Raw genomic sequence first — 21,506 nt, 5'->3', positions numbered from 1 at the left:
ACTGTGACGTTTTCCACTCCGGATGAGATGATTGGATCACGCCGCCTCATCCGAACTTCAGAGTAAGCAGGACTTTCTCTTGGAACACGAGGTTGAGAACGTGGCGTATACATATACTTCGTCACCAAGTTCTGTCACGGATAGATTGAATTCGACCCAACCGTCGTCGCGGGGTTTGAATCATGTGTCCAAGTGTGTCCTCGTGCAATATGTCGTTATTGGATATATGGGTATGGTTGCATGGGTAAGGCCGAAGATGGTTTAGGGGGGGAAAACGGTCTCTGAGGCGTATTGGAGGCGCGCGATGCATCTTCATTGGTTCGGCATCGCCCAGCTGACACTCCAGGGTAAGGTAGCTTAAGTGAACTCCCCCACCCACACGCAATTCTTTTCTTGCCGCAAGTAAGGTAGGTTAGTCACGACAGCTACCCTCATGTGCTTGTCGTCGCACTCACGGGGAGCAAGTCATGAGCAGGTAAGTGTACGTAAATGAGTTGGCGCACACATATGGTGGTGATGTTGCTGCTGCTGCTACCATGGAAGAGAGCAGCGCGCGTGAGGTAGGTAAAGAAAACACGGTAGATAGATACAGGGGTCAATCAGGGTGTATAGACAAGGCGAGAGGGCAAGGCAAGGCAAGGCAAGGCAAGGCAAGCAAGACATGCATTCTTCCTTGCCAAGGAAGATGGACCAGGGGGGCAGGTGAGTATAATGCCAGGGTTGGAATCGTCATAAAAGGGTAGGTAACATCCATTTTATCCATCATCCGTCACCTGCAAATGAAACCACACTTGCCAACCTCTCACATGGGAAAAAGTTGCGCAAGCAGAGCAGCAGCACATTTCCAAGGCCGGCGCGCGCTTGTCGTGCGCGATAGCAGGGGCCATATCACTCGCCCACACCCACGCTTTAGTCGCGGTGGTGCGCGCTGGCGCCGTATGCAGCGCTGGTGCCGTACACATGACTAGAGTGGTGGTGGCTTGCATAGGCAGGCGTCGACGGCGCTTCGCCGTAACCGTTGGTATCCCAGCGGGACGACGCGATGCCGTAGCCGTGGTGCGCCGACGAGTGGTGATGGTTTGCGTAAGATGGTAGGCTGGGGATGCGGATGCCTTGCGGCGAGTGCGACTTGAGGCTCGGAGACAGCGTGCGTCCCGTGTAAGGGGCCCAGCTAGGCGGTGGTGGCACACCCGAGAGCGAGCGTGGGGAGGCCATTGTTTGGGAGTCGTGGTGATGCGAGTAGCTTGTGTCTGCGATCGTCGGGGTTTGGGGCCCATAGAGTCCTGGGGATGTGCTGCTTACGGGGGTGAGGAGAGCGGATGGCCCTGATGATGGGTGGAACGAAGGTGCCGGGTGATGAAGGCCGGAGGAAGATGAGGGAGACGCGGACTAAGTGTCGTATGAGTGTTAGCTCAGCTATAGTACAGACAAGAAAAAGGTGTAGTTGCAGAGAAGGGGAAGAGAAAAGAAGACCAGAGAGCCCCAGTTCGATCATAAAAGGAGCCATCTCTAAGACTGGGATTGAATGATGAAGAAAAATCGCAAATCCGTCAATATCACAGAAACACGCGCAAATGAAAATAGGTGAGGAATCAAAGAGATGATCTCAGATATCACGACTTACATATTTCGAAATGATCTTCTTCAGTGCTGGCCCCAGTATCTTCCAGGGGAACACCTTGACGTCCTTCTCAATATTTCTAGGCTTAGGATTCGGGAAGCCCATGATAGTCTTGAAGAACTCCTCGCTTTCTGGTTTCGCCTTGCTGACCGTCAACGGCTTGAACCCCTCAAGGTTACGGCGGATGCGGTTCTTCTCCTCAATGCTAAACCTGTTCGGCGCCACGACGAGCTGCTCGAGAAGTGAGATAGTGTCGACGCTCGTGACGAAGCACTCGCGCTTCTCGTTCCAGTAGATACAGCTAATGCAGATACTGTTGGGCGGCCGCTCGCTGATGGACACGGGCTTAAACGTTGTTGAAAGCGTCGAACCTTGCTGCTTCTTGCTGAACAGCACGAGCCTTCGACCGTTTTCGCACTCTTCGGCCGTCCAGCCGCTGGCCATCGACTCCAGGTCGCCGTTGATTTTGAGCACCGCCTTGGTCGTGTAGATAGCGTAAGGGTTAATGGACGCTCCTGATGAAGAGGTTGTTGCTTGGAGTGTGCTCGTCCTGATGAGTTGCGGCGCGCTCGCCGTTGGTATGGGCAATGCCGTCACGCTCGGACGTTGGACGGTGGCATGGTGAATGCTGGGCGGACTGCGAGGCGACGTTAGGGGCGGCCCGTACTGAGTAACCCAAGAAGGCGTTTTGAGCAATGACGGCGGACGAGGGTAGTCGGCCCCGTAGGAAGGGCGGTGGTATGTGGACAGCATGCTGGTGTTGCTTGGGTTGTTTGGATATCCTGTGGCGTCATAGCTGGAGTGTGTCGCCGGAGCATACGGGTATGTATTTGTAGCAGCGCTGGCGGCGTCGTTGAGATGATCAGGTTCTGGTTGAGGTTCGATTTTGGGAGAATTTGTACGTTCATGTTGCTGCTGTTGCTGCTCGTGCTGTTGCTGGGCTTCGTCGGCATGTGACTTGATGGAGGGTCGCCTCGTGCCACTTTCATGGGACCCCTCTGCACCCACAGCCTGTGTGTCATAGGTAAACGTGCCAACGTCGATGTTGGCCAACGTCTGGCCGTCTGGGCTCTCGATTAAGAGTGATATAGGCACGTTGCCGCTGAGTACCCTCGTGTCTTCTAGTTGTGGTGCGTCTCCGCTGACAACATACCCAAGCCCACTGCTGTCGTTGGCATCGCGGATCGCATGCGCTGGGCTCTTGTGCGACCCGAAGGCGAGGAAGAAGTGGCTTGTAACTGCTATCAAGTCGTACGTCGCCGAAATCTTGAGAACGACCTTGGTGCCAAAAACACCGCTCGTAGGCTGATATGAGGTCAGTGTCGGCACAACCGGTGACATGTATTGGCTTGCTGAGCTGTTGGCGGCGAAAGCCAAATGGTTGAGTTGTGCTGCTGCCGCTGCTGCATTCTCTGTCTGCTGCGCCGCAAAGGCCTGTCCCGAGTATTGATACTGAGTGTCTTGGTACGGTCTTGAAGAATCAAATGCTGTTACAACATTCTAGTCAGCGAACACGTCAAAATCCTACCAAGCTTGACGCTCTAGGTAGAAGAGCGCTGCCAGCTTCTTCCTCAACCACGCCCACCCAGTCCCCCTCTACCAACACAGTTCGTCTCCCGCACCATGCGCCGGATGATGTAGCTGGAGGGCTTCGCCGAAACAGATTTCGCATAGATACGACTTACAGTGCATTGGGGGCGGTTCCGTCTTTGGACAGGCGTCTATACCAAGGAGACCCGGCGGGGAGTCCCCACGAAGGTCTCCCCCGTTCGCTCTTGCAGCGGCTTCCTCTTCGTATCGAAGCGTGACGGTCTCGGGGGACTCGATGGCGTCCGCGTCAATAATTATCGGCCTCTGTGGATGATACTGAGGCTTAAGAGGGAGGTTTGTCAGCTAGCTGTCCCATATCTAAGAGACACCAGGGCCAGCCCGCGAAAAGAGTGTTTGTTGACTCACCTCGAACAGCTTGTAGGTTGGGTAGTTAAACTTGACAGCAGACATCAAGATATGTCTATTACAGGCAGCGCTGAGATATGAGGGTTGAGGCTTGTTCCAAATAGAGTGAAAACAACCAACACTTTGTTTCGGCAGCGATTGTGAATACAGAAAACTCAATGGTCAAACTACGCAGTGTGAACCAGTTGAAGAATTCCTAAGTGAGTCGACTGAAGGGCGGACAAGTATAGATGTGCGTCTGTGGGCAGAGAAGGAGGCGCGTGTGAAGAATGAGGGGGAAATTTTGGATGGATTCTGGCGTGCTGATGGGGATTGTCGCTCTACCTTTCTTGGCCAGTTTGTCTCAGAAATAGTCGAGTCTAACGGACGATCTGCTGGTTGCTTTTTTACGTTACTAGTTTCCCCCTTCTCTGGGGAGCGGGAAGAGTGAAACACAAATGCCCTTGCGAGGTTGATGGTATGTTTCCCGTATGTTATTGGGGGGGGGGGGGGTGGTTGTCGGCCCGCAAAAGACAAAAACAAGGCTGTTGTAGATCCAGGTGCGATTGATCAGAGACTGTAGACTGGTTCTACGGCTGGTTTGGGCAGACTAATGGGGAGTGGCCTTCCTTTTCTCATCAGTCCCGGACTCTTTGATAGGTAAGTCCACAGGGGGGAGTTGGCGGTTCAAACGTTGCTCATTGGCTCAACGGGCAGTTGACAAACTGATTCTGAATCGGGGTCTCGGAAAGTTGGGAGCGTTTAACACTTATCTTCCCGTCCTCAAAGAGCAACTCATAAGCGCGACTCTAGTGTGTATGGTGTGTCAGTTTATTCAAGAAGTTTCCTTCTCTCGAATTTGTTCGATGGTTCGTTCAAGGGAGAAGCCTGTGTCTAATAAGAACGCTGAAGAAGCAAATCGAGCCTGGCAGCGCTTTTAACGCAATCAGATCTGGGGCGTGAGACGACACATGATAAAAGTGCTGGCGCAAAGACACAAAAGCAGGAGGTCATATCTTACATGAAATTAGAGGCGACTAATAGACAAGATGCGGATTTCGCCTAGTTGTGGAGCAATCGTTCTCTTGCATGCAGGCAGCCCGAACCGTGTTCGCATGAGGTTCACGCGGATGAGCTGCAACCAGATAAAGGTAAGTAATCAAGTAGAGTTCGTGCGGTCAGTATGCCTATACAGCAAAAGCCGACTGATAAATAGATAGGCTGACTGTTTTCAAAAGGCTGTCAGCAAGTGATGGTGTAGGTTAGCTTCTCGTTTTGATAGGTCGATCCTCTACTTTTCAAAGGGAGAATAAATTAGAGCCAAAAAAAAAAAAAAAAAAAAAAGGGTAAAGCCCTTCGCTCGTTTCTTGACGACGTGGAGAGAATTGAGACGCTGTTCCTCACTCTGGGACACTAATGAAAGAAAATCTGCGAAGGGGATAGAGGATGGGATAAAGACTTAAGAGAGTCAAGAAGAGGAGAAACGAGACACATGGCCTGAGTCGGTCTAGATGGATGGCTGTGGTAGTTTTGTAGTGCAATGAAATGTAATAAATGTAATGGGGGGCTGCGGTTACAAAAATCCATTGAAAGGTCGGCGGATGAGACTACGGATACACATACGGGCAACTATGGACGGGTACCTTGCTTCTCGGCCGTTGATCTCAAGCCTTCGTTGATTCCTAGTCGATTCGTTTAGGATTCCCCCTCTCAAATCGCTCGATATATGTGTGTAAGTCTGTATTTGTGTATGTGTGTACGTGCGTGAGGTGGCCTGCATATGACTCTAGGGGGGCCGCCAGGTTACTTCGTCTGCTGCTTGTTCTTGTTCTCTCTTTGAGTCTACCCAGTGTGGTGAGTCGGACACTTGCGTATTGTACACTAAGTAGGTAGGTGTTCCAATCAATACCAGCGTGGACTAATAGTAGAAGTAGTGGATACTACCTTGGGCAGTCTAAGTACGCCCATCCGCTCGCAGGGATGTTGGACGTTGATGCTGAAATTCCCTATGTCTCAATAAGAGCTGCAAATCATGCAAGGGTGTTCGCATTGAGCAAGAGGAGGGAAAAAGCAGGTCGTCGCCAGAAGCCCGGTACGGGGGACTGGAGGAAGAGCAGCCTTTTCTCCCCACAAACTCAACGGGGGCTAGCGGGTGGAAATGGTTCAAATGGTTCGCCGGTGCAAGACGATCATGGCAGCAATCTGGGAGCCACTCCTACTGGCACCCGAGAGAGTGGACCAAGTACGTAGTATGCGTGGAAAAAGAAGAAAGGAGGCGTACAGCCCAAGCCTAAACAAGTAACCCAAGGTGAGGGAGACGGTGGCAGCAAGGGTACACTTTGTGCGTAGACTCGGTCCTACTCTGAGGCCCAAGTACCCCTAGACAGAAAGTGACAGAGATTTATCAGATTAGTGATTCCCAGTTACTGCAACAGGCAAAGCCGGCCTAGGCAAGACAAGTTGATACGCATGCTGTAGCGTGGTAACGGGCATAGCAGCAGCATAACTAATGAAAGAGGGCGGGCTGGCTTTTAGCCACATCTTCCCAGGACCGGGACACGGGAATCTGGCGAGCCATGGTTGAGCATTGCGCCTACATACGATCAAGGAATAGTTGTTACTGGAGGGCTACGATGATATGTTCGCGATGCCACAAAGGGCTGTCAGTGCTTGCTGGGCATATACCTGATACTAGATGTAGCAAATCTGGCGTTGGTGGTCACAATAGTGAAACTGGTGAGTGAGATAATATTGAGGGCTACGAGTATGCCGTTACCTACCATGAATTGTCGACATATCCCATATCCATAAGTAGGTAATACGCATTCCTGATGCGTATCATATGACTTGCTTGCCTCGCTTAAGCTTGTTGCCATGGGGGGCCAAGGCGCATCATAGTGCTCATCACATGGCAACACGTCCATGTATATGCCATATGCAACATCATACGTAGCAGCATCATACCTGCTACTTCTTGCTGCAGTGAATACAGTGAAAAGCCCCGAGGATGACTTGCCGGGGCGCCATAAGTAGCCATAAGTAGCCAAAGGTCACCATCAGACGCCCTGGCAGAAGGCTTGGTTGGGTACACACAACGATGTGTGGACTCCTGTCGTTGTATTGGCTGTACACTTCCGGAAAGGGAGAGATGAGCCATATAATTGGTCCTTCCGCCGTAATACGTGCGGACATGGGAAGGTTATTGGTCGATCTGTTTGTACAGTAGGCGATCGAAGATCCCTAACCTAGGCATCCCGGAACAGGGGGACGAAAGGCTTAGCTTCTTGGGGCTCCCTGAGCAGACCTAGGAAGGCCAGGCAGTGGACGATGGCCGGGGACACATCGTCGTACCGTCGTCTGTTGTGGTGGCCTAGGATCTATTAGGTCCTCTGCGGTAACATTGAGATCACAGTGCTGTGCATGCACTACCTTCTTGATTCACTCTTTCTCACCTTAGCTCTTCATCGCAGTGAATCGCACCCGAATGCTGGGGCATGCTGAGGAACGTCAGTTACACCGTCATCCAATGTGTGGTACATAGCGAGATGAGCAAATCTCAGGACAACTGTAGCATGACTAGCAGGGGCAAGGGGCAACGTACATGAATGCCATCACCGAACACACACACACACACACACACACACACAGAGCTTCACCAGCAGCTCAATGCACATACCTATGCTGTAGTTTTCGTGTACTTACCCAGCCCTGGCTGCAGCTACAAGATGGCTGGCGATTGCATAGTGTAGCGTGTCGCGTAGCTGAGTACAACAGATGCCCCAGGAAGGCAGAGAAAGAAATGCTGTCCTAGTGGTTATGGGTCAGGCAGACCTCCCGGCCACCGAACTGTGCTACAACAGATCCGAGCCCGTTTTAGAACCGCCTTGTCAGAAGAGACATGCGAGCTTCAACGCTGAGCTCGTGATAGATCATGAACATTCTTGTTTCATTTCCCACTGGTTGGAATGTTGCAGCAAGTTGTGGTATGATCGCATTAGCTAGCATTAGCCAGCATTAGCTATATGTGTAGAAGCAGCTGTGAACCGATCGCTAGCACTGAGCAGATACTGAGGGAGCATGATATGTGGCTGATACACACCGCTCACTACTTAACCCTATGATAGTCTGGGTAATGGTGCTCGGGAACTGAATGTGGACACTGTGTGTCTACCTCTGCCGTTTGACCCGGAGACAATAGGATATTGCCTATTGTCCATCTCGTCGAATGCACAAGATGAAATGGCCTTCACTTGCGTGCTATCCCCTGTTCAGACACTGTAAATTTCTATTTGCGGTTCACAATCCACAATCCTCAAACCTAAGTTCCCAACTAAGTCGAGCAGTCTGTTTCTCAGCCATGGTGTTAACAACGGGTCCAGAACATTGCAGTCGTTGAACTGTCGAGGTTGACTGCATTCTTTCCAACTATAGAAAATACCATATCGAAGTCACCATCCATACTATACCGGGGTTAAAATCTATAGCTATGTTCAAGAAGACGATGTTATAGCGATCGAAGTTGATCACCTCATGATTTAACTTGTGTTTTCTCTCTTTGCCTAGATCTGATCTTCAAAGTAAGATATTTCACAATCTATGTATTTATGTAAACAGCGACGAGTCGAGAAAGAATTGCAGTAACACGGGCTTCAATACGGGATTCAACGGAGGGGGCAAGCAATGATAACCTACTTGCCTACATGTGACCTAGATGCGGATCTTACCGCACGAAGTCCCTCGCCCGCCTCGATATCTCAGCATTGGTCTGCGATGATCATCCTTGGCACCCTGGGGGAGTCAAGACACCCCTGTCCAAGCCTACGTCGTGAAAGACGCCACGACCCAGACAAACAACTGCCTAATTTAGACTTAAAAACATTATGATTACTGATGCTGTGGAGATGCTATGAACTACAAGTTACGGGCCAGGCAGTGAGTCTAAGTTCTGTCTGTATACATGCCGATACTTTTGGCGACATTGGCCAAGATTGCGATGGCAGATGTCCAGTCCTAGGTGCATAGGTAGCTCGATTGTGACGCACAGTACTAAAAAGGATTTTCTGCGAGGTATTTCGTGCATGTGCCGTTACACGTGGTACTCGTATCCTTGGCTACGGCCGTACAGAGAGTACCAAGAGTCAAGAGTACAAGCCGGACTCTTCACTTCTAGGCATTGCAGCCGCAGCACATAGTACCTATCTGACAGACTGCGCTCTACTGTGTCAAAGTCTGTCTTGATATGACGATAATTAGTCGGGCAGAGCCAAGACGAATCCGGCTTGAATCTTTGACAGTCATACCATGGCGCTTAGAATCTTGGTAGCAGATTGCTCGCCATCTTGAAGTGACCTGTGCATCAATGCCAGAGTCGTACTTACTGTTTGCCCGGTAGTTGAGTAAGACAAGAGGCTTACCTTCTTAAGATGGGAAAGATCCCAAGGCGTTCCCTGAAGTATTGGCCTGTGCATGGCCGAATGGCTTAAGATGGCTGTATTGTGGACTGGCAAGGGCTGATTACTGTATGTACTGGATTTTGTCCTAGAACTCGGGTGTACACTCCAAGTAAAAAGTCGCCTACCTGTACCTCTATGTAGGTAGTATGCTGTTACGTAGCGGGCTAAGTGCGGCCTGGGAGTGAAGAGGCTGCTCGTTTGAGCATCAGAATGCGATTATTTACACCAGAAACATGCAACGGCTGCTGGTTCCAACAGTCTGGTGCCAATACTTGCGGATCTGAGTCTTTGTCTGACGGACTGGAAAAGCTCAGCCCAACAGAAAGGAATAGGTACCAGCAGGAATAGGGAGAGACATGGATAGACATAGCGTGCTCACGTCTCCCAGCATCCAATCCCCAGGAACGGCGTTTCTGGCGTAGTTCTAGGGCGAACAGCGGCTACCCGCATACTCATTCGTTACAGGCTCTGCGATGAGTCGGTCTCGTACGCATCCCGGGCCGCTGGGACGATGTACTCAAGATCCTGTAATGAACAAAGCCGGGGTTCTTGGTTTGAAGAAGATGATTCGCATGGTCTCAGAGCATTTCTCAACTTCCAGCCTATGTCACTAACTGGGCAGTGCCTACGCCTACAAATTGGGTTCCACCGGTTCTAAATCTTGGCCCGTGTCAAACTGAGAGGATAAAGGCATTTCATGACAATACCGCGCCTATTTAATTAAGGACTGGGATCATTTAGACTATGAGAATAAAGTATATAATCAATGAAGAAATAACATACAGCTGTATAATAGGTTAGAGAAAAATTTTCCATAGGTCCTCAATGCCGATATACAGATCAGTAAGCGGGCTGGGGGGGCACAATGGGGTTCTCTACGCTCAACGAAGAGCATGTTCCTCAGGTGATGAGCCGTTATCTATCTTTGGGCTTCACAAAGCGCCCAGCAAGTAGCCTTCCGCTGGTTTATGTTATTTCTCAGTCAGTCATTCTCAAGAGTAGCAAGCGTTATTAAGCTCGTCCTTGAATGCGTGTCAGCGACTTCTTATCCATGCAGCCACAGAAACTATAAACCACTCGGCTCAGGCCGAGTATGGGTCGGCCTGTTTGTGACATGGTCTCAGAGGCTATTTTGTCTGACCCAGGGCAGACAAGGGGTACGGCGATCCTTGGAAAGGATCTAGCTAGGGTGAGGCCACACATGCGATCCTCGTAAAGAATAGACGTAGACTGATTACAACGACGCTGAAAGCCGTCAGGGTGGAGGCCATAATTTCTGTCGGGTCGCTTTGTATTATTACGTCCTACGGCAGGCAATTCGCCATGTTACATAAGATATGCAGACTGCAGATCCTGCTAGTCATCTACGCAAAATCTTGCGCGCATCTGCACATAGGCTGGTCGCGCCTTAAGGTACCATGATGGTTTTGTACCAGTCTGGCCCAGAAAGGTAACGGCAAACGAGCAACACGCGTAGTTGCGCTGAGATCATGCACGAGCACATCGTCTCCGTCACAGATCTCGTGAGATCCCTCCTTGGGAGACCTTGATCCTGGCGGTTGGAAGCCTGCAGCATCACTCGAGATGCCGTGTGACGAGTACAACAGCGCCACAGAGGGTGGCTTCTAGCCAATAATGGCAGTCTTCCGCTTGTTAGTCCAGTTGAGCAGAGAGAGAAGACCAAAACCCCATCCAAGGCGCTTATACTACTGGGGGTTGATTTGAGAAAGGCTTGTCCCATCCATATTCCATTATTACCAACTCTAAGCATGCTCACTCACCACTTACGACCATCTCACATGATCTGCACTTAGATGTGCATGGCGCCGCTATTAAGGTAAAAGAGTCAATGTCGCCGGCGAGGTTCCGATGGTGCTAAGTTCGTGGGGTTAACCTCGCCTAACACTTGCCTTTTATTTTATTTTTTCTTCTCCCGATGCTCTCAACCCATTTACCATGTCCACGGTCCAGGGGGTATGCTTTTGAATGGATTTCCTACTGGACTGTAATAGCCACAACAATTCATTCTATAAACACTCTCGCAATCTTTCCATGGTAATATTCTCAACTTCGGGGAGAACACAAAGCAATGAATTGGACTTTTATCAAAGCCTCCCGGATTGATGCTCTGTCAGGGGTGATTTAAGCACATACATCCTGGTTGAATCTCGGTAATTGGTGCCTACGGCACGTCCTATCCCATTGCTGTAGTCATTTTACGAACATCCGTGCTTAGATAGCATATCCCGCAAGAAGCGACTAGACCACGTCGAACCCCATCAGCCCATATCAAGAACAGGAACACATGACAATTTGATTAGACATCCAGTAACTGCAGCGCTCTGGACACACACAATGTGACACAGTTAGGTACCACATCTCCCATCTTAGTCATGTTACACGGGGCGGATGAAGGGTTACGAAATCTCGCCTATACCAGCCAGCGTATCGAGCCATCACTCACACAGCCTTCGGTTACTCTGGGTTACCGAACCTTTGGGTCCAACTGTCTGACCTTGCATGGGGCCATTGACTGGGTTGATTTGTCGTGACCGGGGCCTGGGTTTGTAGAACGTCCTGCGCGGAAAGGCAGCCAGCCGTCCGACCTACCTGATCTTGGTTCTGCCCCTCGATCCTGCAACTACGCGTCGTGCTCCGAGCCTGCCTATATTTACGCCCGTAACGTAGCTAGGACGGGCTTGAAGAAGAGGGCCTGTGTAGCCTCGGTGTTGACACCATTTAATAGGGGTGGGCCGGCACTGTGGAACAAATGAAGTCCCAACGATTGGCCAGAAGCTACCTGAGAACTGTAAAAGCAGGACTCAGCTTTCATCATCACAGCCAAGCGTAAGATTGTCTAATGTGGCACATCGGCAGCCAGATTCCCGGACATGTATCTTGCGCCTATCTACTATCTACTCTGTCTGCTACTGTTTAAGGTAAGGAAGCTATGACCGAGGAGTTACGTAGGTGGCCGTGGGCTATAGCCATAACCGAAAAATGACGGCCCCCAGCGAGCCATGGGCAGCTAGAATGGGGGCAAGAATTACAGGATGGACATGTTCCGACAAGCATGGCCCCTGGTATCTATTCCTAGGGGGTTTGAAGCGCGTGAAGAGATTTTGCTCAGTCTTGCTGCATGCCAGGCGCCAAACGCAACGACGTTCTTGACATGGGCTCGGCTAAATACGTGACTTTGATTATAGTGGTGCAACAGTCTACCGGCATTCTGGAACTGGATGGCCAACAGAAAGCCTTAACGGGGTTCCATGTATGTTACCGCCGAATCTACAGATCTTCATGATACTCTTGGGCCCCAATGTGCGCGCTATATTCTTCTTCGTTCATTTTTGCAACTTTCACACTACGTCGGAGAAATCGCTGCTCAAGCTCGTGCAAGCGTCAGGTACTCCAGTCTCCAACCTCTAGCAGGAATTGCATGAGAATTGTTATAGACGCTACAGACTTTTATCTCTTCTCTCTGTTTCCAAGATGGCAACGGCTTAAAACAAAGATTGATCAAGTAGTGCTGGCTTCTCGCTGAGAAGAGAGAAGCTGAGTCGATGTCTCAGCTTACGGCGAGAGTTCCCCACGTGGAGTTAATGTTCGCCCTCAGTAAACTAGAGCGAGTGCCGAACCCTGGATCCAGTTCCAGGGATATTGAAAGAGATCGTTTGAACTCCCTTAAGGAAGCCTTTGTTTCTCTATCAACTGCCGAAGGGCCGAACCATCAGATCATTGCCGGGTCCAAAGTAACTGATCAGTCATTACGCAAAAAAATAAATATGAAGATATCACAGATATAAAAAGCGTCGCCTTCAAGCACCCGCCAAAGAGTAGCAGGACCAGGGTAGAGTGTATGCATGCAGCCGCACAGTAGACATTCTGAAATACAGGGGACCACTGGATCGGACTCAAGCACTGCTTGATATCGGGTGACAAACCACGCACCATATGGCCACCGAGACGATGAGACGAGCAAAGCAATAAGCTACTCACCAAATCCATAATGCATTACACATCTGAAGGTACCCTGTCGTGCTGTATATCTTGTGCAGGGCCAGAGGCAGTCGATCAGCGTGTAATCAGACGAGTTCTTCACGATGTGCCAGACCGACTGACCCATACCGTCGAGTTCAAAGTATTACTTCAAAGGAGATTGCCGAGAACCTCTGTATCCCTCCGGTCGGGAAACCCTAGTAGAAGTGGAACTGTCCGCCCAAAATCCGCACGTATGTTGCGAGATAGGACTACTGACGCTGTCGGCTTAGCGTCCGCTGTCACTTTTTCCTCCCTTACTTTCATGCTTCGTTTTTCTTTTCCGACATCCATAGCTAGCTGGATGGTCTTGGATGCTTGGCTTAAGAGGGGCTTTTTGTGATCGGCGAATGGGCAGGTCCATCTGGTTTTCAACTCATTCCGCCTTTCTATGTAAGTACTTGATTACTTGGTCAACACCATGCGAGCCCGCGTATGTATAGATTGTTTTCAAATGTTGGCCTTAACATGTTAGATTTTAGATGACCGAGACTCAGAGATATGTACCTCCTATACCGTCTATCAATGGTAAATTGTTGGATAGCGAGTAGGCTGCTTTAGAAATCATTTCCTACCTATTTGATACCTGGAAGAAACTGAGAGAGATATATAGAAGTTCGGAAGCTGTACGAGCATCCACCTGCTACATCTCAAGGTAACGTCACATATGGAGCGTCAACAAAGTGGTGCGGCGTAAATTTCTGCTAGAAATAGCGCAACAGTATCATCGAGTGGCTGCCATTGGCTCCATCACCAACACGCCATTCATATCTCAGCTACGTTTACTGCGAAAGCCAGACAGCTGTCATATTATTATTATTATTATTATTATTTTGGCAATGTCACCACTCTGTAGTCAACTGTAAGATGAGTATTTTGGACCCTCTTAGTAGAGACTGCTGGTCAGAGAGACATAAGATCTCTGTGCCACAAAAGAATCGCATTATAGGCTCCTATACCGCAGGATCTATACTACGTATCATTAAGCTAATCTGACCCGTCATTACTGTGGAATCGAAGCATCAATAAAGACATCTACAGTTATGAATTAGGGGTTCTCCCTTGCCTCATCAGTCTCGATTCTATCTTGATTTTATTCTTATAGTTCAAAACTAGTGTATAAGGAAACGAACAAAGTATAACTTCCGCTTATCCGACTTTGACATTTTGTGTACGAGGGGGTTAAACTCGCCCATCCACATCGTTACACGCGTAATGAGTGGTAATAACTAGCATGTAGCATAGAGTCCCTGTGATTACATTCTCTCTTTAGAGGAGGGCAAGAACCAGTGTGGATGAGCAGGGGCTTCGAGGCCGAGACGTCCGAGGATGCTGTAAGCCATCCGCTCCTCTTCAAGGATCCATTGATAGATTGCAACGAATAGGATAGAGAATCAAGTTGTGAGGATAGTCCATGCACTACTTGCACTATTGATTATTGAGGGAACTGTATGGGGTGAATCGGCATGCAAGGCACCTTCGTGCATCAATCTAGGCAATAGTAAGACTATCTGAGACACAGATAATAATCCCTTTGTCACGAGCATTTGCCGTTAGCAGGATTCTTATCCCCCGCGACCATTACGCAATTCCTCGGAGCGAAGGTATCGAATCCAACGAGAGCTAAAAGTTTAGAATCCCACAAGGGGAACCCACCAAACATAGTGCTCAGCGAGTTACTTTACAAACACGTAAGCAGTACTGTAGTACGCCGAATGCTTTTTACCCCTATTTCCGAGCAAAATTGACATCATCATATCTTTCTATCTTTGTAGAACTTCTTGTAGATATGAATTCTAGGTGGACACACAGCGCACATTGACATACCTCGAAAATTCAAACAGTGGGAAACTATGCTCTTCTGGTAGCAGCAAAAGAGGAGGGGGGAGCGGGCTCATGATGCCCAAACTCTTGGTTAGAAACGGGAACTTGCCAATGATATTGTTATCTATATGTCTATTATTTTACATCGGCATCAACTAGGCATGTGTCCATAATATTAATAATTGGCATCAGTATTAAATTTGTCTTTCAGCAGAACTTTGTATGGTGCTGCTACTGTAATATTGAAATTCAAAAGAACTATCACGGCAACAAATAGTAAGAGACTCTCGCGCCTATTCCGCAGCCAATATGGCTTGATGGGATCTGACAGAACTAAGCGAAAGGGTTTCGTAGTTTATATAGTAATTATTGTATAATTTATCGTCTTTCTCTCCTAGGGAGAATACGGGAATGTCAAATCTAACGGCGGGACAAGAATCCTGTGGAAAGCATAGCAGTCGTAAACATTGTTACTTTTTGATAAGCAATAGCTGCACGTCTGACTGAGAATAACATAGTATCAACTGGTAGCAGGCGAAACTTCAAGCCTCACTTATGAATCCTTGTACATACGTTGTGACATGGAAATCCCAGCGTTAATGGGAATCAAGCTGGACAGTGAATGTCGATGGTTGATAATTATTTTTCGATCAAGTTCTACGTAACCCCGAGAGATTTGTCGAGATGACCTAATCAGACTGCATGAAGATAGACAATCGTCAGATATTTTAATTTGACTGATGTGATTTTGAGAATAATTATCTGAACAAAAAAAAAAGTGAATATGAGTTTATTAACGAGCCAGCAGATGATGGCCTGAGAATATTTTTTTTACAAAAATTTTTAAATTTCTGAATGTACATGTGATCCGCTTGAAATCGCCTTAGTAGAGCATAATCGTGAACCAAAACCTTGATACAAGAAAAAAATACCGAAACCAGAGTCCATAAGCGTGACAGGTTCATACTAAACTGCACATAACTACAGGCCTTGGAAAGATATCTGCCAGGGAGACAGGAGGTGTAAGAGATCCACGCCTTTAATCGTATGGAAAAAAGGCCTCCCCAATTTACATATGAGCTATGCAACAATACTGAAGCCGAACGATCCGTCAAAGATATCCAAGTCTTCAGGAACCTTGCCTCCACGCATGGCCTTCAGGACGTGTAATTCAGGGGCGCTTCCAGATTGGTAAAACTTCAAGAGGTTGTCCATATCCTCGTCGGTGAGGGCACACATGTCATCCCAGCTGTAGGCGTCGCTCACCTTGGTCATCCAGCGCATTCTCTTGGGCCCATCGGCTGGGTCAGGCACCATCTTGCGGAGCTTGACACGCAGCTCACCGATCCTCTCGATGGCGTTGCCGACGCCGGAGGGCAGCTGATTCCCGATCCACTTCCGAATGCTCGCGGCTAGACGCGGGCCTTTGCCGTTGGTGCTCACCATGATCTGGAGTGGCCCATCGCGATGGACGCTGCCAAAGTAGAAGTCGCACTCGGAGGGGACGTCGGCGATGTTGGCCGGGATACGATGCTCCTTGCAGAGCTTCCAAATCTGTGTCGAAGCAGCCGGGTCGTCGACCGCAACGAGAACCATGTCGGGAGGGGCGTTGGTGGGAGGAAGAGTCTCTAGATCGGCAGGCTCGAATACGCGATCTATGTGCGTCACGTTGTCGTTGGTGTCGATGCGATGGCGTACTTCGGGGTTGAGACCGGAAGACGGGCACACGACGATGACATTAGCATCGGCATTGAGCACATTGAGAATTCTACCGGCGGCGACCTAGTTAAAGTAATTAATGGAAGTTCCTTGTCAACTGGAGGTGTAGATGATATAGGAGAATGAGAGAAATAGAAAAAAAAAAAAAAACATAACACCGACCTCGCCGCCGCCGACGACCAAGACGGTTTTGTTCTTGATTTGCCAGGCCAAGATCAAACTACCTCCTCCCTGGACGTCGGGAAAGGTGTGCTTGTCGGTGTTTGTCATGTTGGCTGACAGGTCATGGCAACAGAGGCCCTCGACATGTGACGATGTGGAAGGAGAGGAGCCAAGTTGCAAATTGGCTCATGGTGGTGGCATCGCGATATCGATGCTTCGTTGCCATGGCAGGCAAGAAATTGTCCAGTGCTTTGGCGAGGGTGCCGGAGAATATACGCCAATGACGTCGCTAATGCGGAATGGACTTGGGGCGGATTTAGTGGATCTGGCGCTTACCGGCCCCCTGTAATGACTGGAGTATACCAGTAAAGTAAAGTGCCTTACCGCTCACTACATTGCGCATGTTGGTTCTCTACAGGGCCATGTCTGACGAATCCCAATCCTTCTAAGTTCAGCCTCGTCACTTCGTTGCCATTCACCGGTTTGCGACCTTGTAGAGAAGCCCGTGGATACCGGTACTGAAGCTGAAACCTAGGTAGATTACCTAGCCTAGCTAGCTCATTTGTCTGCCTATACAATCGACATTTCAATTCGTCGTTCTCCCCTCTCCAAGCCTACCTACCTACCTACCTAGGTAGGCAGTGTGACAACCTCAAGAACCTCCCGTAGCTTACCTCCTAGGTAGCATCTTCCGCTCATTCTTGCAGCGTCCTATCCACCTCAAGGGAAGCACCGTTCACCGTTCTACCGACTGTGCCTTCGAGCCAGCCAGATGGCTCTATTCCCTTCTCCCGTGCTGTAGGCTCCTCCTCCCGCTGCCATGTCTGGACGCAAGCTTGGAGGAGGTCGGGTCTTGGGGAGTGGGAGGGGACTCGCGCCTCCAGTGTCGCCCGCCGTTCGCAGAGAGAGCGCAACGAGTCCCTCCGTACCATCCGATAGCACCTTGTCTCTCGGCTCGCCTGCTGCTTCTGTTTCGCCCACCGCCTCGAGCCCCCTGCCCGACTTCTCTCAGGACCTGACTTCCAACATCAGCCTCGCCGGCCCCAGCGACATAGGCAATGCGAGCTCAAGCCTCGTCTGTCCCATCTGCAATGAGGAGATGCTCACCCTCTTGCAGTTAAACCGCCACATCGACGATAACCACCAGGAACTACCCGAGTTCGAGCAAGACGAGGTCAAGTCGTGGATAGATAAACAGGTCCTCAAAGCGAAGCGTTTCCAGCCTCTTTCTCTTATCAATCAGAAATTGCGAGGTCTCGACGTCTTTGAATCCAACGAGTCGGCGTCCCCTCCTCCGCCAGTATCTGCGAGAACCTCGAGAGCACCCGCTCCTGAAACCCACATCGACCCTGACGATTTGATAAACACTTCACACTGGCAAAGGTCAGGGCTCAACGACTTATGTACAGACCCGGCTTGTGGCAAGCGCCTTGGCGCCGTCAACGGCAGCATCAACTGTAGGCAATGCGGTCGTTTATTCTGTGAGGAGCATACCATGTACCAGATGAAGCTCTCGAGATTGGCTGCGCACGAACCCGTAAGAGGTTACTGGTATAGGGTCTGTGAAACATGCTACAAGTCGAGAGAGGGCTACAATGATCATAATGGCTTTACGAGGGACCACACCCAAAGCTTTACAGCCATGCGGAGGAAGAGAGTGGACAAGCAGACACTCGAAGTTTCGCGTCTCGAAAAACGGCTCACCAAACTGACACACTTACTGGCAAATCCTCCCAGTACGGTATCGACCAGTAGCGGTGGAACTTTGCTATCTCCCGTTTCGTCTCTCAACGGCCAGCGAAATCAGCGCAAGCTTCTGGAGCAGTCGGTTGTAACCTGGGAGGAAGACGCCAAGGTTCCCAGGTGTCCATTCTGCCAGCAGGAATTTGGATCATGGACCTTCAGGCGTCATCACTGTCGCATATGTGGGAGGGTGGTATGCGCGGATCTCCAGACTGCATGTTCATCCGAGGTAGGTTTGAACGTAGCAAGCAATTCACCTATGCCATCAGAGAAAGCGGAAGGCGAGTCCATGTGCGTCGATATAAGAATGTGTCGCGATTGCAAATCGACCCTTTTCTCCAAACGCGATTTTGTTGAGTCCGTCATGCGCAAGCCGCCCGATCAACGAGCATATGAGACATTGAGGCAATTCGAGCGAGGTATTCAATTGTTATTGCCTACGTTCCAGCGCGCTCTTCTGCCTCTCCAAGATGAAAACAACCCACCTAGTCATGCTCAGATACAAGAAGCTGCTAAACTTCGAAAGCGATTGACGGAGAGTTTCACCAAGTATGATGTGGCGGCCAGACGGATACGCGATCTGAAGACAGATAGCCCGTATCAGCAGCAGCTACAGAAAGCAATCTATCAGGCGGCGTCCTCTTTCCTTCACATGCACATGTTACCCCTGAAAAACATACCCCGATTATTAAAGCACCACAGTTCAAATGGCTCCAAACACCGCCTCATTGCCAACGGCCATGTCGCGAGCCCATTACGGCACGCAGATAATTCTGAAACAGCCAGTCAAACAAGCGAAGGGAGTACTGTGATTTCTGCTCTAGAGACAGAAGAGAAGGACCTACGAGAGCGTCTCATCGTGCTCGAGGAACAAAAGTATATGGTTCAAAAAATGATCGATACATCGAGGGGCGCGCGGCGATTCGAAGAAGTGAGCGCCCTCACACGCAACGTAGAGGAGCTTGAACAAGAGATAGCGGCGGCCAAGGCCAGTGTAAGTAGCGTAGAACAACGCTGGCAGGGCTTATATGCCAACGGCAGGCCCACGCTTCCCTGAATCACGACCGTGTACAGTTTGTACGGGCAGTGATACCCTGGCGCAACGAATTTGTGTTGTTGCTCTGATTTCTTTCAGGTTTTAGGGGTTTGGGGGAATTAGTCTTCCCATATCATTTGCATAGCACGGCGCTAGGTTGTTTTTCAAGGGTTGAGGGGCATATATGAGCACGCATGGTGTTACATTTGAAAGCCTAGCATTGTTCACATTCACTGCCTTTTATTGCTATTGCTAGATTTATTTACTTTGTATAAAAACCTTGTTCTTCTCAACTCATGTTTCTAGTAGCGAGGCAGACTTTGTTTTTCACGAAGAACGTGCAGGCCGCTTTGGTGAACGAAGGATGGCCGAGCGGAGGTATCTCTCGCGTATGTTGGTCTTTTCCGGCCATATCTTGACGAAGCGGTACGTTATGGGAGGAACGTCGGGGCGGTTGGGATGTCCCGCTCTCCAGAGTATCCGCAGATAGGCATCGCCGAAGCGATCCCAGACAACGGCCGGTTCGGCCGTCACCTCGAGCACGTCGCGCTCGCCGAGATCTTGGTAGAAGGCGTCGAACATGAGGTAGAAGTGGCCCAGGAGATAACCGCCGGCGTACCTGTCCGGCATGAGGTCGTCGGGCACGTGGCTGTGCACGAGCTCGAATAGCGTCGTAGCAATGTTCCGGAGCAGCGGCGGGCTGCACCGCGCCATTCCCACACAGATATTCGTCGTGGGTATGGAAAGGGGCAACGCAGGTTCCAGCTGGGGATCGTACGCCCAGCCCTCGTCGATGTCGGCGGCACCCAGCCCGTCGTCGTTAACATCCTCCGGTGACAGAAACGGGGCTTCCTCGTGCGGGAGGTTGAAGCTGCAGTTCTGGATGGACAGACAGAGGATGTCGTCCACATGGACCTGCACGGTCCGATGTACGACGGGCTCGACGACGCTCGATCCATTACCGTCGCTGTCTTCGATGCGCAGCGGCGTGACACCCCGTAACTGCCCGTCGCCAGCGCGCACGAAGAGACCTCGTGTCGGACGGGTGAGGACGATGTCAGCGCGTTTCGATTCCGGGATGGCGCAGATGATGCGCGCCTCGCGGCAGACGCTGCGCACGGCGGAGCGAGCCTGCCACGACGAAGGGTCGTAGGCGAAGACGTCGTCGTCGTCGTCGTCGATGTCCAGACGGCGCAGGTCGAGGTATAGCCACGGAGGCGAGGTGCTCCGGTTGCAGTTGGCGTGGTCGTTGGGGAAGCCGTGCACGTTGAAGAAGTTGACGCCCGGCGACGGCACCGCGAGACGCCAGATGTGGTGGCGGAGCTCCGCGGGTAGGGCCCCGAAGCGCGGGAACTGGGGCGGTGTTGTCTCGGATGTGGTGTGAGAGTTGCTGGAGTTGGATTCGTCCGAGTTATCGCTAGCTGTGTCGATGATGTCTGCGGTGCTTGATGCTGGTGATGTCATTTTGTGGTATAAGGAAGGAGATTTTGGCGGGAGTTGGTCAGGATGATGATATCAGGACTGCTGTATATATTTTTTATAGCTTTTTATGGGTTATATTCAAGAGTAGATGTGATGATGGATTGCTTTCGATGTGTGATCAGATGTGCAAGTGTAGATAGATAGATCTTACATAGTAATACCTACTGTAAGTAAACTGCTGAGCCGAGGTCGTGTAATACACGGTGATCCCTTGCCCCGACGAAAATGCCCAAATGTATTGCATCCGAATACCATTATATACATGTACCCAATACTGGAACAGAGTTATTCTCATGCCACTGCTATTGGTACTGATAAGCCGTTCGGATCTGGGGAATATGTACAGAGATACGATGGATGCATCCTGACCCATCCATCATCCATGCACATGTAGGTACTATGTAGGTCATCAGCCCATTTCCTTTCCATTTTCGAATAGCCGCGCCCCTCCCCCGCATCGCATCGTCTCTGCGCTGTGCTGCGCTATCAGATG

At 50.2% G+C, this 21,506-nt stretch overlaps 4 protein-coding genes across 4 annotated transcripts; 1 reads left to right on the top strand and 3 right to left on the bottom strand.

Annotated features, from left to right (window-relative positions):
- Positions 1-909: 909 nt before the first annotated feature.
- F5B22DRAFT_649574 (uncharacterized protein) lies at positions 910-3,622 on the bottom strand (the record flags this gene model as incomplete). The annotated part of the gene is made up of 4 exons (XM_047979191.1): positions 910-1,389; positions 1,625-3,108; positions 3,307-3,475; positions 3,578-3,622. 4 exons carry the CDS (start codon positions 3,620-3,622, stop codon positions 910-912), a joined length of 2,178 nt encoding a protein of 725 aa, XP_047827840.1.
- A 12,012-nt stretch (positions 3,623-15,634) lies between these two features.
- On the bottom strand, positions 15,635-17,389 carry F5B22DRAFT_619043 (putative siroheme synthase Met8). The gene is made up of 2 exons (XM_047975760.1): positions 16,753-17,389; positions 15,635-16,653 (listed from the first exon to the last, which is right to left on the bottom strand). Exons 1-2 carry the CDS (start codon positions 16,858-16,860, stop codon positions 15,952-15,954), a joined length of 810 nt encoding a protein of 269 aa, XP_047827839.1. The 5' UTR covers positions 16,861-17,389; the 3' UTR covers positions 15,635-15,951.
- On the top strand, positions 17,217-19,705 carry F5B22DRAFT_378835 (FYVE zinc finger protein). The gene has a single exon (XM_047971251.1). It carries the CDS (start codon positions 17,573-17,575, stop codon positions 19,550-19,552), a length of 1,980 nt encoding a protein of 659 aa, XP_047827838.1. The 5' UTR covers positions 17,217-17,572; the 3' UTR covers positions 19,553-19,705.
- On the bottom strand, positions 19,706-21,351 carry F5B22DRAFT_378838 (uncharacterized protein). Its single transcript, XM_047971252.1, has 2 exons — positions 21,179-21,351; positions 19,706-21,055 (listed from the first exon to the last, which is right to left on the bottom strand). Exon 2 carries the CDS (start codon positions 20,993-20,995, stop codon positions 19,859-19,861), a length of 1,137 nt encoding a protein of 378 aa, XP_047827837.1. The 5' UTR covers positions 20,996-21,055; positions 21,179-21,351; the 3' UTR covers positions 19,706-19,858.
- Between the last annotated feature and the right edge of the window lie 155 nt (positions 21,352-21,506).

Source organism: Xylaria bambusicola (genome assembly GCF_022495145.1).
Source record: "Xylaria bambusicola strain CBS 139988 unplaced genomic scaffold F5B22scaffold_44, whole genome shotgun sequence".
In the NCBI taxonomy this organism is placed as follows: domain Eukaryota; kingdom Fungi; phylum Ascomycota; class Sordariomycetes; order Xylariales; family Xylariaceae; genus Xylaria; species Xylaria bambusicola.
This window is presented reverse-complemented; position numbering and strand designations above follow the sequence as displayed.